This window comes from Trachymyrmex septentrionalis, unplaced genomic scaffold, assembly GCF_001594115.1.
Source record: "Trachymyrmex septentrionalis isolate Tsep2-gDNA-1 unplaced genomic scaffold, Tsep1.0 scaffold56, whole genome shotgun sequence".
NCBI lineage: Eukaryota > Metazoa > Arthropoda > Insecta > Hymenoptera > Formicidae > Trachymyrmex > Trachymyrmex septentrionalis.
The window spans coordinates 1198407-1218079 of NW_017305735.1; the positions used below are offsets into that span (position 1 = coordinate 1198407).

General features: G+C 32.6%; 1 protein-coding gene and 1 long non-coding RNA gene across 4 annotated transcripts; one reads left to right on the plus strand and one right to left on the minus strand.

Moving 5' to 3' along the window:
- Positions 1–1090: 1090 nt before the first annotated feature.
- Positions 1091–3679, minus strand: LOC108752140. Its single transcript, XR_001939532.1, has 4 exons — positions 3457–3679; positions 2251–2309; positions 1651–1750; positions 1091–1370 (listed from the first exon to the last, which is right to left on the minus strand). It is a non-coding gene; the product is annotated as an uncharacterized LOC108752140 (long non-coding RNA).
- A 613-nt stretch (positions 3680–4292) lies between these two features.
- LOC108752151 (protein MON2 homolog) lies at positions 4293–14111 on the plus strand. Of its 3 annotated transcripts, none has more exons than XM_018492810.1 (15): positions 4293–4928; positions 7352–7483; positions 7568–7750; positions 7841–8077; positions 8192–8317; positions 8427–8624; positions 8700–8946; positions 9117–9270; positions 9981–10223; positions 10312–10598; positions 10681–13012; positions 13102–13286; positions 13373–13616; positions 13748–13830; positions 13920–14111. In XM_018492810.1, the coding sequence occupies exons 1-15, from the start codon at positions 4803–4805 to the stop codon at positions 14087–14089; spliced, it is 4947 nt and encodes a 1648-aa protein (XP_018348312.1). In that variant the 5' UTR covers positions 4293–4802; the 3' UTR covers positions 14090–14111. The 3 variants fall into 3 exon arrangements, with proteins under 3 accessions (XP_018348312.1, XP_018348314.1, XP_018348313.1); XM_018492812.1 differs by having other exon boundaries at positions 13754–13830; XM_018492811.1 differs by having other exon boundaries at positions 9120–9270.
- The last annotated feature ends 5562 nt before the right edge of the window (positions 14112–19673 follow it).

Sequence of the window (19673 nt, forward strand, 5' to 3'; positions counted from 1 at the left end):
TCCACGAGTAACTTATGGGATTTTATGTCACTTATTTTGTTTTATTTGTTGTAAATTTATTTTGTCAATCAACAAAATGAATAAGCTACAATCTAATATGTTAAAATTGGTGCTGTGTGTGTTCAAGAATTATTTATAGTCACATGTAGTATTGCATTTTATATACGATATAAGATAAGATTAGTCAAGCGTTGTAATAACATTATTGTATTTTTTTCTTGTAAAGAAGGACAATTTTTTCATTTATACACATTGAAAAAATATTTTTTAATATACATATTCTCTCTCTCTCTCTCTCTCTCTCTGCACCAATTTATAGCATATTTAATCTTGGATAATTATTTGGGAATGGGATTAAGGAAAATGAATACATAACTTGTTTAATTATAGATTTTGCTGTATCAAAATATTCTTTATTTTTATGTCACATATATTGAATATGTAAATATCCTATACTAATTCAAAAATAAAATATCTATGAATCTTTGTATTTTAAAATGTATATTTTGTGTTCATATGAAACTTTATTTTTTCTTTACTTTTTCATCATTTATTTCATTAAATTTAATTTAAAAACCAATTTCAATCATTTTTTTTTATATTCATCAAGCTTATTTGTATTAAAATGCAGTTTTGTATATAAATATTTTGTTTATATTATTAGTAAAGAAAGGAATTTTTGTTGAATATTCTTTTAAATTAAAAAATTTAATTATTTCTAATATGTGTGAATCAAATAATAATTCAATAAAATTAAATAGATTTATATTCTTACTTGATTTATTAATATTATATAATTTATAGCACTAATTCATCATTGAATTCTATTTCATTCTCTTTTTTTATATGTATACTTGTGTGAATACGTGGGAAAAAATATTATATATATTATAGACATATTTTATAATAATTATATATAATTGTATAGAAAATATGTCAATTTTTAATGTCATTATATATAATTTTATATAAAATATTTTCCGGGTATAAATGAGTTTCAATCATAATAGCAGATCAAGATGCTAATCAAGTTGTCAAATAATGATAAACAAATCCAAGATTAAATATGTATCATAATCGTTTGTAGCTAATTCATTTTCAAGTAATGGGTCTATAAAGCGTTATATTCATTTCTAATATAATGATAGATCTGTACATTTTATACAGATTCGTTACCTGATAAAATTTTTGTCACTCACCGATGCCCCAACCTCTCAGTAGTACAGAGCCGTGCGAAGTCTCCATTATAGTTTACTGCATCTTCACTAACTGGCTAATAGCTTGATCGCGACCGGTGACTGCGTACCAATAAAAGAAGACCGATTGATGCACAGCAGTGGAGTTATCAGCTATGTGCACGTTACATGATTCTGTAACGTACAAATACAAGATACAAGTTAAAATAGCGTTCAAAATAATCAATAATTAAAAAATTGATTTTTATACACATTGAATTTTTCAATAGTTTTTCAATTATATATCCATTAAAATAATTATATATTTTTTCAAAATTGTCTTTATGAAAATAAATTTTCGTAATGTTTTAGATTAATTCTTTTTTTTAATTATTATTTTTAATTATTGAAATAAAACAATCTAATGGGAAGAAATGACTAATTTTTTATGTAAGTAAGCAATAAGTTTACTTACTGTAAAATTGATCCATTGCTTTTCTTGAGCCTCCTCCTCTTCACAAAATTGTCAAGCCTGCTTTTCACCTCTCTTCTCTTCCCATTGTTTGTAACAGCATCTATCAGTTGAAAGAAATAGTTTATTAAAATTAAGTGCAGTTGCAAATAATTGCTAAGGGTACGTCTTATTTTGCGCTTACAGATATCATTTATCCTTGTTTGATATTTGATAAACAAGGATGAACTAATGTTTACATCGTGTGAGCGTAAAAGCGGAACGCATCCTAAATATTATGCGACCATGTCATATTTTGTTCGTATAGTTGATATTAATTAGACGTGTGCATAATTCACTATAGCAGAAAAATAAGAACGCAGGAAATTTGAGTGTCATGTTCGATACTCGCGATACTTTACAAATAAAATTTAGACGTTGGAATGCATCTAAGATGGCGAAAGATTTCTGCACAGTTGTCTTTATACGCGACATGCTATTCGCACGAGTATTGTGAAATACGTGTTCAAACGAATTATTCGTATATTAGTGCGGAAACTATATTACAAGAAATTATTTGATATTTTAATAATTAGATATAAAATTAATATAAATTTTATTTACCAATTTAATAAATCGCAACAGCACTCATTTTGAGCCAACCATCTCGTATTCGTCGCATTCTGAAAATAAAACATAAATGTAATAAATATATCGAAGTGATGTCGTCTCTCGCGTTATTAATTTTACACGTCAAGAGCGACACGGTGGCAATGCGCGTCTTTTTCTTAATGAATATTGAATCTATAATTGCGCGAACTAAGTGTTGCAATGAAAGACAAATATAGATTTAATATAAGTTTCAATTATCACTTGATCGATGCCAATCTCATCTCTTAATTATATCTGCGCTTCATTTACAGATCGAAATGTGTAAATGAATCGTAGTTGTTAAGATTAAGAAAGCGAGTTTTGTTTTTGCGCGGTTAACTTCGCGTGCCAAAGGCGACGTGAACGAAGCGACGTTGTGACGTTGCATTTCTTGCTCTCGGCGTCGTGTTCATAAATTTTCCGTATTTCGAAATATATCTGATGCTCGAAATACGGAAATAACAATCACAAAGGACAATCGTATATTGTAATATACGCTCTTCTTTTATAATTGTTATTTTCGTATTGCAGATTGAGATATTCGGAAAACTCATCAATTATTTAAGCAATATACTTTCGGCGAACAAGTTTTACGAAATACGCGTTCGAACGGATTATTAATGTGATTACCGAATCTAGTCTAGTAGAAGCACGCGATAGTTAAATATCGCATACGAAAATATATATTCAAGTTATATATTCAGGTATTATATATATTTTAATTATTTGATCGCGCATTTCCACTTGTCTGAGAGCCAGTCCATTCCGCCGCATTTCGCGAATGAAATGTCTTCTTCGCGCGAGAATGACCCGACTCTAACACAGAATTGAAAATGCCGCTATATGCGGTAACAAAAATCAACATGAAGAATACGAAAGTCTAAAAAACAAATTCAAATGCGCGTTTGAAGCTGGTCACACTTCCTAAAAATAATGACGCAATAACACGTCTGATCACGTAGGTAGACTCACTGCGAACAAAATGCGATCGAAATAGGAGAGCGGCGTTTGTTTTCCGTGTGCAGTTAACTTCACGCGTAAAAAGTGACGCGACACGACGCGACGTCACATACTTTCAACCGCGAATATAATCAGTATGCGCTAGTATTATACTAGACCTTATAATATGCGATGTTTACACTGTTACGAGAAGTGAAGGAAAAATGAATTATTGATTACCGTAGTAAAGAAATCCAACGATGAATGATCCTTTCGTGCAGTTTCCCATCGTTTTATATTCCAAGAGATTCCGTCTCATTTTTCAGCAGAATATTAGAATATGGAGGAAGTCACAGTTGATTCGGAGACAGGGCTGCGAAGTTTTCCAACGTAGTTTTATATTTAGCAGAGATTAGAATCTGAAGAAAAGTCAATCGATTCGAAGACAGGACTGCGAACAAGTGCGAACTGTTCCAACGTTAAAATGATACGACGTACTCTCGTCCGCTGCTCGAGTCACAAAACCGTGCGGTCGCGAATTACGCGGTATTTATAGGAGCCGTCAACCGGCGAACCCCACCACTCGCATGCTAGCCAATGAGCGCGATGCCTCATCACTGCGGATGCTGATTGGTCCGCGCTAGCTTTCGAATATGGTATATAAATGCTACGCGCAAGGAATTTCAGTCTTTTTCGGAATTTGAAGTCGTTGGTTTTGTATGGTTAAAGAAACCTGTACCCATTCGCAAGAGAGCACTTTTACGACGTTAACACGTATTTAGTACATAGTTTACGTTACGTATGCTGTAGAATTTTAAACATATAAGATTGTTTTGAATACGGACTAGAAATTGAATTTTTTTTTTAAATTAAAAACCAATTAGAATAAATAAATGAAGGTTATCGAAAAAATTATTACAGATTTTGGGCCTTTATGTCCTCTCTTAGATTTTTTCTGATTAATATAATTCAGTGCCCATATTGTCCAGAGTCTCCAATCCAGTTTGGTTGTAAGCGGTTCGTGAAAATATGCCTTTACTCCTCGATGGAAATTAGACTTAGACCAGTGACAACTGGTGACAATGCAAGCTGCAGTAGCGCTGCGTTGTTGCATACGTGGTCTGTGAGTTTGTGTCGAATCGTGTCAAATTGTGTGTTGATTGGTGTCAATTGTGTTAGCAGTTGTGAGACGTAGTTGCGCCAGGTCGTAACTACGTGAATTTTTTATTGTATCGATCTTCATTGGAATTGGCATTATCTAAAGAAGCGTGAATATTGGGTGTACGAGCGAGAAGAACGTTGTGTTAGCTGCGGTCTGCGCGCGGTTTCCGCGACGACCCGCCCGATGTGATTCGCGAGCACGACGACTCGAGAAGGCGACTCCGATGGACCGTTGCTGCCTGTTCGCTATCATCGTCACCGACGAGCGGCGTGGCAAAGCGTGTTAATTCGAAATTCGGTCATCATCTGACGATTGAACACCGTGGCGCTTAGCCTCCAGTCCGATAGCTGTCATCGAGCTGTCATGCCCCCGCATCTGGAAGTTGTACTGATCTAGAGAAACAAGAGCAACGGTGGCATTGTCAATGATGGCGAGCGCCGCCGCTGTTGGCAGCAATCCGGAGAATGCCTCTAAGTTTCTGGAGGTCCTTCAGTCGGATCTCAAATTACTTGCTTCGGAGACCAAGAAGAAGTACCCTCAAATCAAAGAGGTACGTAACCGCGAAACCACTTGTTATATCCTAGGCTACGTTCAGAAATACCATCTGACCACCTCCCTCACCTCTATATATCATCTTATTTTTATTCATTGAATGTTAAACAAGAATAAAATGACATATAGAAGCATTTGAGTTTCTGAACATAGTTCTACATTAGTTGGACCGTGAAACTGGGAGCTTCCATTTAGGTCTTGATTAAGTCTCTTTTCTCTTTGAAGATTAAGCTACGACTCGGAAACAAGTTAGAAATTTATATAACTATATAACTTGCCAGGGCATGCAAAAGATTTTCGGGGTCCTAGTGCAAAGGTAAGGATAGGGACCTTTATATTCTTATAAATTTAGTATATGTATTTAGGAATGAAACTTGTAACGCCATTACTGTTTTTTTATAGACTAGCAACAATATTACTTTTTTATTTTGTAACAGTAACATAGTAACTATAATGAATTTAATAATTACTGTTATTGTTACTTTTTATATTTTATACTTATTTTTGATAATTTTTACAATTTCCACGTATTCGATCTTTAATTTTTAATTAGTATTCATAGATCGATATTTATAGTATGTTTTTATTTCATGATCTTAAGATGATAATATGGCCGATATTTGTAGTCAATTCTTATATTTTTAGATATTTTTAGAGACAGTTTTAAGGATAATCTCAAAAAGTGTAAGATAAAAATTCTAAACTTTATTTATTATGAGGAATTAGATCTTTTATAACAAAAGTGAAATAACAGGTCAGTGCAGACATTTCTGATACTGTTATCATTAAATTTTTTTCTCTTTATCAAGATCTTTTGTTTGTTTGTTTTCTTTATCAATATCTCACTTATGATGGAAGTATTTAACTCGGTTATTTAGTTGTTTTATTGTAAAATACTTTTATTTGAAAATATATTGAAAATATATATTTGCAAAATCTTTCTACCTGCAAACACTTTCGAAAAGATTATGCATTATATCGCAAGTTATATTAATCGAACAATTGGAATAAGAGATTTCATTGAATATACATTTCATTCTGTAACATCGAATAATTTTGAGCAGTACGTAATAAATCTTTTTCCGAAGTTGCGAAACGTGTATTTGATTTATTAAAACGACAACGCATTTATGTTATGATGTGATATATCACATTATACGATCTAAATAAATCGTTTATTATTATTTATACACTGCCTGAAAAATTCGTTCCTACATATCGGTTATTACCAAATATTCTCTTGGTCATCTAAAGGCTTAAGACGCTCTCTCACGGAATGTTAGAGATCCAGGTTTTATTCCCGACCGAGATAATATTTTTCGCAATAAATTTATTTACAGATTTTCAATACATTAAGATCTCATTTTAAATGATGCCAATTGAGCATCAAATTATTAAATTGGTTATCAATTTAATTTGTGATTATTGTTATTATATTAGTAGTTCAGTTGCGTTTCCAAGTCTGAAAAATCCATTCGACGCGCAATTTAAAGGACTACAAATGTGATATATAAATTCACAGGGAATTATTTAAAGCAGTAAGATCCAATTTTGACCGTTATAGACGTTATTTTTTTATTTATTGTGTTTTACATTATACAGTCCTAACGAATCGTTTATTATTATTTTTCTAATTGTACTAATTATTCCGATATAATAACGTAACGATAAATATGCCAATGGAGGGAGTCAGTCCCTGATGAATTTGACTTAGGCGTATGTTGTCAAGGTCATGATCCTGAGTGATTTCCAACACCTGTCGCTCGTTAAAAAGTTATTCACAAAAATTTTTTAAAAATAATATTATTTCTGCTACATACAATAAAAATAACATATTATTCATACAATAAGAATTGTCCCCCACTCTCTCTTACGTAATGACTTTGTAAAGGTTTTTCCCATATCCCCCCTGCCTAGGAGCGTCCGACACGCGAAGCGAATTAGAAAACCCGACGATAGGATCTTCGTAAATAATCATTATATATCATAACAACACTGTTAGAAACTACGAGCTTTTTTTTACATGTAAATGAAGTTTATAGTTATAAACAAAATTAAAAATAATGAATAATTTAATTGAAAATTAAGTTATAGTAGTTACTTAAATGTAATGACCGTGTACATTAAATTTTATAAATTTTTATGAGAAATATTTCATGTACATGTATACAAATATACTTTTCAGTTATAAATAATTAAATTTAATATAATGTCATGAAATTAAATTCAAATTGTGTAACTTAAAAGTATATTAAAACATGAAATTTTTAACAGTGAATATTACCTGCAAAGTTTCAGTTTAATTTTTAACAGTGAATATTACCTGCAAAGTTTCAGTTTAGTCAGAGAAGTGTCTCATTTGGGACACTATATCCTCGTTTTTTAAATTTATAGTGACTATATTATATGTATTTGTTACAGTCATGCGAGGAAGGAATTGCAAAATTAAGAACAGCCTCAAATAACCCAGGGACACCAATATATTATATTGTAAATCAAATACTTTATCCTATAGTTCAAGGTTGTGAGAGTAAGGACATAAAAATCATCAAGGTATGAAAAGCTATGTTTACATATTATCTTTAGTAAAAAAAATCTTATAATGTGTGCTATGTAAATTTTTATGATATTTTCTAGTTTTGCCTAAGCATGATGCAAAGGTTAATAACGCAACAAGCAGTGGATCAGAAAGGTGCCCGATATATTACAGATGCTTTGTGGTTGTTAATGGAATCAGGTACAGAAGAAGTTAAAGTTTTGCAGACTGTAACATTATTACTTACAAGTAATGCCGTGGTACATGGAGATACTCTGGCAAGAGTAAGGATCCATTTGTATATAAATTTTGTTTTATCTTTTTTTTTTCAATAACATTTTTATTATACTCTACTCAAAATTACATCTTTCCAGAATTTGGTGCTTTGTTTTCGGTTACATTTCACAAAAGACTGCACAACGATAAATACAGCCGGTGCTACTGTAAGACAACTAGTGTCTTTGGTATTTGAAAGAGTAGTTGCCGAAGATGAGCAAAGTTCTGATCAGCTAGAATCTGATGAAGTAAATTTAGAAGAATTAAAAATTCCAACGAATCAAGCGCCTAAAGGTCTCGGTCCTTGCGCTGCAGATGCATATTTAATGTTTCAGGTGTTTTTTATTTACTATAATACTTGTGTAATTATGTAACTTTATAAAATATAATTATGATTTACTTTGTGTAAATTGTATATATTTGTATACATTGTTTACATTTGGTTTTAGGATCTAGTACAATTGGTGAATGCTGATCAACCGTATTGGCTAATAGGCATCACTGAAATGACAAGAACTTTTGGTTTGGAATTGCTAGAGTCGGTTTTAACAAACTTTTCATCAGTTTTCTTTAAAGTAAATGAGAAAATTTATATTTTTAAGAATAGGAAAATTATATTTTAACTGGATCTTTCTATTTTATATATATATAAGAATTATATTTTATAAAAATATAATTTTTTAGCATTTAGAGTTTAGCTTCTTATTGAAGGAGAGAGTGTGTGCACTTGTGATAAAATTGTTTTCGCCTAACATCAAGTATCGTAATTCAGTACCAGCGTCTTTGCAACAAGCTACACCTTTAGATAAACCTTATTTTCCTATTAGTATGAGGCTATTGAGAGTTGTGTCGATTTTAATACAGAAATACCATTCCTTATTGGTAAATATATCAGAATTTGTACATGGTAATGATTTATATGAATTTATCAGCATAAGTGGCACTCTGTTATTTTAGGTGACAGAATGTGAAATATTTTTATCCTTAATTGTAAAGTTTTTGGATCCTGATAAACCTACGTGGCAAAGAGCTTTAGCATTGGAAGTTTTGCACAAAATGACAGTTCAAGCAGATTTGCTGACAAACTTCTGCGAATGTTACGATTTGAAACCACACGCTACAAATATTTTTCAAGATATTGTTAATAGCTTAGGTGCATATGTACATAGCCTTTTTGTAAATCCACATATGATGAGTCAGACAGGTACAAATATATTACATTACGTCTTGAATGATTATAAAATTAATGTGTTATTTGTTGTACTTTTAATAGGTTTTTGTTTCAAATTTATGGCAAAGTACTACATTTTTATTATCATATTCAAAGTGTGTATATATTTTTCTGGGATACATACAATTCTTTGTTTTTAACAGCAGCAAGTACAACTATACCTCAAAGCACAGGTGCACCATTATTCACAGGAATGCCTGTCGGGCCTGGCGTATCGCCTCAACCCGGTTTTTATTCACGCGGTATTTGGTTACCAGTAGTAGCAACATTTACAAGCGGACAAGCTAAGCCAACTTAGTAAGCATTATAATATTAATCATATCAATATTAGGGTCACTATGGATTATCGTAACAGAAAAATATAAAGTTGAACGAATTTTGTAACTATAACTATTTAATTGATTTGAAGATTTCTTTTTTGAAAATGTTATCTAACTCTTATATTTTAAATATATGCAAATTAATCAGATAATATAATAAATTCTAATTAAATATGAAAAAATTATTAATCTATGTTTACGATTATTTTATATTATAATACGGGGTCATTTGTGGCAGTGTAAGGGGACGTTGAGAATTGTGATATTGAATACAAAGCTATATTACAAATAATCGTAATCAGTATTCGCTATTAAAGAATGATAGAATAAACATTTCAAAATATTAAAAAATATTAATTTTTTTTTAAATAATGTTATTTGTCAAACATTATTATTGTACATGAGTAAAGAACTGTCTATATCTTTAAATTGGCGAATCGCAGCCTTAGTACAAGCCAAGCATAACTTTTTTAAAAGAATAAATTTAAATATTAAATAATTTTTTAAATTATTTGTCTTATTTCTCCAAAAAGAATACAATAAGTGAAAAATAAGAATATTCTGTTTTTCGACCTCGAAAAAAATATATGTATTCTTAAAAGAGTACGATTGGTAATCCTAATAACTTTATATTTTGTTTTTATGATAATGGCATTAAAGATTGATGATAACAAATGATTATTCCAGTTTGGAAATGTTGGACAAGGTTGAACCGCCACAAATACCAATCGGTTATGGCATCAGCATAGCTTATGCGTGTTTATTAGACATCATAAGATCGATCGCATTGGCTATAAATGGATTAAAAGACGATAATAACGAAAATCAGATCTATCAGCCGAGTGAATCCGAACAAAAGCTTCATATACAATTACTGAACTCTAGTTGGTGCGGTTTATTGGCAGCTCTCAGCCCGTTAATAGATGCCAGGTTAATAGATGCCAGCAGTCATAAATTATTATTGTATGTAATAGACAAAAAATATGGAGTGAATACAAACGTATATGTGAATTTGCAGCACGGACGAATCGGCAACAGAAAATGTTTTAAAAGCAATTCAAACTTTCGCGTCTCTTTGCGGTCAATTAGATTTGCAAGCGCCACGCGATGCTTTTATTACCGCGATATGTAAAGCATCTCTACCACCTAATTATGCCTTGACTGTACTGTACAATGCACCTCAAGGCATACCAATCGCGAGACAGCAAGATTCGACTCAATACAACTTGACAATAGGCGAGCCTGATTATAGGCAACAAGTAGTAGCCGTTGGTACGCCACTACCAACGGCATCTTTACCAATTGGTAAGACAGTAATTCACTCATAATTAATTACATACATTTTACTATTATGCGTTTAATCTTTTATCATATTGATTATATCCAGGTGCTCATCAAGGTCCCGTCATGTTGACTGCGAAAAATTTGCAATGTATGCGAGCACTATTATCGTTAGCCCATTGTCACGGTAGTATACTTGGTAGCGCATGGCATTTGGTGCTTACTACTCTTCAACATCTTGTTTGGATACTTGGTCTAAAACCTTCTACTGGCGGATCGTTGAAAGCTGGAAGAACCGCAGCTGATCCAAACGCCGTGTTAACAAACGCGGTTATGGCAGATCTACCTGTACTCAGCGCTATGCTTAGTAGATTATTCGAGAGCAGTCAGCACCTTGATGACGTTGCCTTGCATCATTTGATAGACGCTCTGTGTAAACTGAGCCATGAGGCTATGGAACTAGCGTATTCTAATCGTGAACCTTCCCTGTTTGCGGTTGCTAAACTTCTAGAGACAGGCTTGGTAAACTTATCACGTGTGGAAGTGCTTTGGAGACCATTAACAAATCATTTATTGGAAGTATGTCAGCATCCGCACATTCGTATGAGAGAATGGGGCGTGGAAGCAATTACGTATCTTGTCAAGATGGCTCTTCAGCATAAATACCCGCAACCACTTCGCGATAATCAGAAGTTACAAACATTACTATTGGGACCATTATCCGAGTTATCATCCGTACGTCATGGAGACGTTAGACAGCGACAATTAGAATGTGTTTTGCAAGTACTTCATGGTGCTGGGGAGACATTATACCATGGTTGGCCCTTAGTTCTCGGTATTATAGGAGCAGTTTCCGATCATCATGGGGAAGCTTTAGTGCGTATAGCTTTTCAATGTTTACAGTTGGTTGTAACCGATTTTTTACCGGTTATGCCTTGGCGATGTCTTCCACTATGCGTCGATACAGCTGCTAAATTTGGATCGCAGACACAAGAATTAAATATTTCGCTCACAGCTGTCGGTCTAATGTGGAACATAAGTGACTATTTCTATCAGAACCAAGAGAAATTGTGTATTTGCTTGCGTGGAGATTCGTCATCGGTATTTCCCGATTTTCCCGGTACGACAAACATGCCGTCGTTTGATAAACTCTGGATGTGTCTCTATGCAAGATTGGGAGATTTATGCGTCGATTCCCGACCCGCTGTACGTAAATCAGCGAGTCAAACCCTATTCTCAACCATATCTGCACATGGTAGCCTTCTGCATCAACCTACGTGGCAAGCTGTGCTCTGGCAAGTATTATTTCCACTATTAGATAAAGTAAGAAGCTTGTCAAATTCAGCTAGCAGCGAAAAAGTCGATACCAGTGGAAACATACTTATTCATCACAGTAGAAATACAGCACAAAAGCAATGGGCGGAAACGCAGGTTTTAACGTTAAGCGGCGTAGCTAGAGTATTTAATACGAAACGTCAACTGTTGCAAATGTTAGGAGACTTTCCGAGAGCGTGGTCATTGCTCCTCGAATTTATTGAGAATTCTGCGCTTAGTAAAAACAATGAGGTATCATTAGCGGCACTGAAATCATTTCAAGAGATTCTCTTTCAACCGAAGGGAAGCGACAACACTGAAGTGATCCAGTCAAACGATTCGGAAGGCTTATGGACAGTGACATGGCGCGTATGGCTCAATATTGGGATGGAGAGTACTGCACCACCACAAGAAGGTGACACTGATCCTTACGTGCCATCCCAGGCATTCCTAACTGCGCTCATGCATATATTCCCAGGCGTTTTTCAGCACATTAGAAACAAGTTTATTGGCTCTGATCTCCAAAAATTATGTATTGTTCTGAAGAATGCAGTGGCTGTTCCAGTACATGGCGAATCAACGCCGTACATCTTGCCATCAATGCCCGATGTAGTTCTCACTCATTTACAAGACGAAGTGTTACATTCTATGGAGCTTCTGCAAAAAGAAGCGTTAAATGGTCCTGACAATTTACGCACGATGATTGTACTGATATTTCTTCAGTTGCTGAGCTTCTCGAAGCTGGCGTGCGAAGCCCCAACATATGGTAAAATACCTACGAAACATATCTCTCAGGTAAGAGGTGTGTCCGCTGATTGGATCACTATGAATTACGTTCCATTTGGCGAGAAAGCTCTGTCGATGGTAGTGAATTTATACCAGAAGACTGCGCATGAAATGGCCGTAATCGATGGTCAGGTGCTGAAGTTTATTGTAGAAGCATTACACGTACCATTAGCCATGAAATACGCATGCCCATCCGCGACCACATGGAAATTGGCTGTGACTAGTCTTTTAGCCGTCTTGCACACTGGACTGCCGCTTGCCAGAAAATATCCCGAGCAATTCCAGAACATGTGGCTTGAGCTCGCGAGCACTCTGGACGATTTCTTATTTCCTAAAAGGTAAATTGTTGTCTCTGATGAATCGATAGCGGATTCTTTATCTTATTATTTCGACAACATAAGAAATGAATTTGGTCGGTCAATTTCAGTGTACTGAATGTAGAACGAGGGGTGGAAGAGATTCAAGCTGACGAGGCGGTAGATTGTCAGGTTATGGAGTTGTTGAGAGACGAAGTATTACCGCATTCTCAGCATATACCTCATCAATTTATACTGAGAGTCGTTATGTTATTAAATAAAGGTTCTATACATTCGGCCACCACAGCAAATATCGGTACATATAATATCTAATCTTTTTATAAAAACTTTTCTTGTATTAAATATTTCTTCAAGAAAGAGTATTATCTTTCTTTTTCACAGAAAATGGAGCAGAAACAAAGTTACGGGAAGAATTCGCGAAAACTTGCTTCGAGACTTTGTTGCAATTTTCTCTGTTAGATGGATTGGACAATGATACGGAAAATAGCCCTAAAAAGAGTTCGGAAAGTGATGAAGGGGGGATTGCTGGACGTTTGGCAGTTACAGCTCTTCTGCATAGATTTCAAGAAGTTCTACGACGTTATATTGAAAGTGAGAGACGGAATGGAAAGTGCCCCTTGCCTAGGTAATAGTGTCGAAACCTTTTAACAAATTGTAAATAATTTAATGTTATTTTAGTGGATCTTTCACTTCGATAAATATTTTATCCGAAATGCATGTTTTATTTTAAGTACTTATTATAGAGAACTTTTCTAGGTACAGGTTGTCGGAAATATCGTTTGTTCTGAAAGCCGTTGCCACTCTCGTAATATCGCTCAAAAAAGCACCTCCCAATAAAGGTACATTTTTATTTCTCATTTATTTTATATAAGATAATATCGCATTTATGGGTATTTAACATATTAATAAACTATTGTTTACATTTTAGTTGAAAGATCAGTATGGGAGCAGCTGATTGGATTATATCCATGCTTAGTAGAATGTACGATTGCAACTACTTCTGGTCAAGTATCTAGGTCCTTGCGAGAGGCTCTGTTACAATATCACGATTTATTACGGGCACCGATTCATAGTACGCCAACCCCTAATGGCGTTTGACCAATACATTCTTTTCTTTTCACTACAGATTTGCACTAAAAGTTGAAGTATAGGATAAATAATTTTTTTGTGTAACGTTCTGATGCGTGATAAAATAAATGTGAGAGTAACGATTTCCTGATGTAATACAAGGTATGTTCAGAGAGACGCTATTAGCGCTATTCGAGTCATTCTATGCTTTTATATCTAATAAACAATGAAGATAGAATGATACAGATAACACTAATAGCGTCTCTGAATACATTTATAGAAGGATAATGAGTTTGCCCACCGACGAGATACTATTAAAGACCGTCAACCCTGAGCAAATTTTCGACGGTATAAAAAGGACCTCAAGGGCTCGGAAGTAATGCCGGAGGGCCGAAGAATGCTGACATTATCGACAATTGATATAAATTTACTATTATTAACATAAATATTTGGTTCATACATTATTAAATTCATGATTTTTTATTACATAAATGTTTCATAAATAAATATGCATACTTGTAAAGCTATAATATCCTATATATTGTAGAAAAATTACAATTTTTTCTCTGCAGTTATCATTTCTGTTGATAATCAAACTTTGACGATAACACTGAAATTACAATTTTAAAGAAAAATCGAGTATTATTGAGTTCTAAATGCATAAATACGTTTACTAAATTAATAAATCATAAAATTAGTACAATATTATCAGTTTTTAACTCTTAATTACTTCAATATTCACAAGGACGCGAACTCCCGTAAGAATGTCGTTCTTTAATAGTATCTCCTCGGTAGTTTGCCACATTACGCTCTATTGTAGAAATATCATGTTAAGTCCTTTGTTATTAGTATGATTTTTTAGTAGCGCGTACAATCTCTCTCTCTCTCTCCCCCTTCCCTCCCTTTTCTCCCTCTCTTTCTTTCCTCGCCCCCTCCTTCTCTCTCTCTCTCTCTCTCTCTCTCTCTCTCTCTCTCTCACACTCTCTCATCTAGAGATATACACATTATTTTTACGACGTTGAAGTACAAAAATCAAAATAGAGATTTTAGATTGACGCGCTCTCATCATGAAAATTTTATATAAATTTGTATAATTTTTGTTGTTTCTGACTTCGTGATTATATCAGAAAGAATAATAAAGAAAAATCTTTTTATAAGATTTATCTAATAGACAGCACAATAGCGATATGAAAAATTTTTGTTGTTTTTCGATTGTTATTTTGATTTATTTAAACTTGAGATAGTTATAAAGTAAAAACAAATTAGAAATTGAAATGTTTCCTGTTTGAGATCATGTGAAAGAGGATTTATTAATTAATATACATTATCCAGAGAGTGTAGAAATTGTGTTCTAATAGCGTAATTGTAGTTTGTTATTATTGTTCCGAGTATATAGGAGGAACGCTGTATATACATATATGCAGGGAATGTATAAGACAGCTTTTTTAATTGTAAATATTAATATAAGGTATGTATACTAACATGCAGATGCGAGGCGATTTTATTAACATAGAACTTTATCATTTACTATTCTTATAAATTGCGTGGCATCGTAAATTATATTATCAAAATGTAAATAAATCTATACAGATTAAATACAATTCTCTCTGAGCAATTGTTATTTATATTTTTTCGTTTCAGATTCCACAATACGCTTGAATCATAAATATTCCTGTGTATATATTGTATTTATGTATGAGCAATTCTTTTACATTTTTCCAAACTTGATTTTTTTCTAGAAAAGATAACAGCGAAAATCCTTTCAACTATTTTTTATGTTTTCTCATTATTTTTAGTATACTAAAAAATAATTTTACAAAAGAAAGAAAGATGTACGAATATTTAACACGTATTGGACATATTTAATATAATATAATTATAAACGTTTATAGGGAGAGGGATATTTATGCATATTTACGTATGTTTATATATACATATAAATACATATAATATATACATATTTATATATATATATATTCATCTATGAAAAATTTGAAATACTGACATTTAAAAAAATTTATTTGAAAAAAACATAAATATCATGACGCCAAAATTGAATTTTTGAACAAAATTAATTTTATAATATTTTTATTTTATGTGAAATATGTAATATATTAAAAATTTCAATTTCATGTCACATCATGATGTCGTCCTTGGTGTATATTTGCCACCAGCAAGTGTCAAGTACGACGCTAGAGTATTCCACATTGTATAAGCCTGTCTCGTAGTGTGTTCCGCAATTTTCGATGGGTCTTATGTATATGATTATTTTGCAATTGTAGTCGCCATTCTCCTTCGATTATTTCTCCTATTCCAATTGATTTATCTGTTAATTGAGGAAAACAATATTTTTACTCCTGCGGTATTCGCTCATCGATTGTCTTTTGTTTTCAAAAAATTGTGCAAATACTGTACTTGTACATTACTGCTAGCACAAGTTTATTAATATCACGATACCTGGATTAACATGAATTGGTCTTTGGAATATTCTGCATCTAGCTGTAAAAATTCCAAAAGTATTTTTTATTGTTCTTCAGGCTCGTGATAAACGATAATTGAAAATACGTTTTTAGTCATCTAAAACCTGCCCAGATAAGGTCGTATTACATTGATAGACATTTGAAAGGCTTCGTCGCAAAATATAGCAAAATATAGGAAGGTGTTTTCTGATCGCTTTCTGGGCGATGAGCTGTCCCTCTTGGTAAATTCAACATATCTCCATACACTGCTTTTCCAAAGGTCGATCTCGAAAATTTCTTCATCGTTATCGCTACTATACGCACCTACATCGATCAGCGTAAATCTATACCTGCATCAATACGAAGCTAAATGTCTTCTTGTAATTATATAGACCCAGAAGTGCCTGAATCGTTATGTACTTGCTCTAATACAATTTAGCAAATTTCGCAGTCTTAAAAAATCTAAACAGATCTCTTTCCATTCAACTTCTATCGGACGTTTCATATAGATTGGCATTAAAACATTTTCTATAATTTTCTTTAACAATCATATGAACAGTGGCCTCTCCGACTTTGTAAGCTAGAACCATAGACCCCATTTGGTTTCTGATTGCCAAATATCTGTAACAAATTAATACATTATATTAATTATTAGCTTACTGTTGAAACATAATTAAATGATAAATAATTAAATAAATTAAATGTAATCTAACAGTTGAAACAGAAATGTACCTCAATGTTATTGTGGAGATACTGTTTTGGATATATCGATGATCTTATACTTCTTTTTTTCAAATATAATCTCATCAGCTAAAACAGATCATAAAATGAAAGAACATCCATTCTTATGTATCAGAAGAAGAGATCTCCTTCCAGATCTTCTTTTAACTCCGAAAATAGAGTTGAGAAGTCGCTGTACTCTGAATATTCATCCTCTATGGGACGTACCCCCTCCCCCCCCCCATCATCGGTTTCTTCAAGGCTTGCTCTTTTTACCTTCCATACAATGTACAATACTAGCATAATTACTTGTATTGCACAGATAAGTATCAATTGATCTTCCATCTTACCTAAATATAATTTGCGTGAAAATGTAACATATAGAACAATGTATGTATATATAAATATGTTTCAGAAGTATTTTCTCTGTAATATTTCAATTTAAAAAATGTTAAAACATTATAAAACATATTAACCAAAATTTGCTGACGAAAATTTGAAAAAATATTCAGTCAAAAGCGATTTTGAACGTTTTGATATAATATCGCAATTTGTTAACTTTAGACGTCCGAAGCAGATGGTAGTGTAAACTACAATCTAGTTAGTTGGCCTTTATTTTTTTCGCGGAGTTGTGCAATGAAGGCGACAATTTATTATTGCTTATTTCTATATTATTCCTACTGCTGTTCCCGAGAAAAAAATGTTCCATATATAATTATATAAAATTATATAAAACTATATATAATTATATAAAAGATTGAAATATTTTATACAATTATTATATATATAAATATGTTCATATATATAACAATTTTTTCCAGGTTCTTATCGATGTTGCCTCACATTGTGTTTAAGGGTTTATGCATATATTACTTCAGTCGCATTAAATAAAGAAATATCGACTAATTAAGCACATTTAGAACCTAAGCACAAAGATGATCGTAACTAAGTTGTGGAACGTAAGTCGTAGTTGTAGATTGACCAAAACGTTGTGCATTGACCTACGATTACGATTCACGTTTCACGATTATGATCATGGTTGTGCTGAAGCCCTAAGTCTGTTCTTTCTTATACTATTATAACAGAACATTATTACTGCGAATTCAGATTCAAAAGTGGTTCAAAAACTTTAAGAAATTACTTTTCTTTTCAGAACAGCATCATAAAGTTAAAATTTGTAACTCTGTGTTATTAATACAAATCATTCGCAAATAGCGAAGCTTTAGTCATAAAGATTTTTAATATATCTACGGATATTATGTCATTGTATTTGCCACTTAATATTATTAATAATAATTCATGATTATAGTATTACATAGAAGAAGCATAGTTCCGCATTATATTAATCGAAAATTAATAATATTAATAATAAAATAATAATAATAATAATAATAATGAAATTTATTACAATCTTTGAAAAGAAAGATGTAGCCACACTTTGTTCGCTAATTACAGCGTTAAATTGATGCTAAAGTATAGGTGTAAAAATAAATGCGAACGTGCATACGGCTATTAGATATAAATTTGATGAATGATATCAAGTATTGCTATCATGTGAGAGCTGGTTGTACTGATATCATTTACACTAACTATAACAATTAACTTAACTATCACTCACTATGAATGTTATGAGCACGCGATAGTCTGGCAATAAATTCGGCAACTATCTATAAAGAAATCACGTGTAACTTAGGTCCTTAAAACTATCTTCAAAGAGAGGAGAATACTTGGTATCCTGTACATAAACAGGATATTATTTTAGAATATAAATTAATCCAATAAATTAAGTTTTAAATAGCTTCAATGCAATGATGATGCAATCGAATATTCATTCCGATATATTGCATTTAATCCTAAGATGAATTCGACAATTCAGCCAGAATGTCGTGGATGTTCGCGATTTTTTGCGTCACCTATTCTGCGGCAGTTATGATAGTTACACGATGACAAATAAATAATTTATGTACAAAGCCAGCGAAGCTTTTTGTCGACTGGGTGAAAAGAGGGGAACCGAGGGCAGTGTCGGGTATGTTCATTTCCGGCGTTTATTTAATTGCTGGCTCTCCGCTTCGCGTCAAATTATGTTTTAAATGAAGAACACCACATATCGACGACTTATAGTAGTCGTGAATGTTCTTTTACAGTAACCGTTAGCACAATATCCTATAAAAAACGAATATATTAAGAGAAATTAGCAAAATTAAAAATCGATATAGGAAACATTTGAATTATTTCCTATCCCATTTTTATTTTCAAGTAGTTTTACTTTGCTTTCATAAGCGAATAAAGAAAATAATCTTCAGAATTTTCATTTAAATAAAAATTTGTTTAAGTCACTCCCCCGATTTTAAAAATTAGGAATTCATTACTTTAAATCCTTATTAATGCTTTGCAATTGACCAATTAATTACAAAATGATAGCAAACAATTGTATT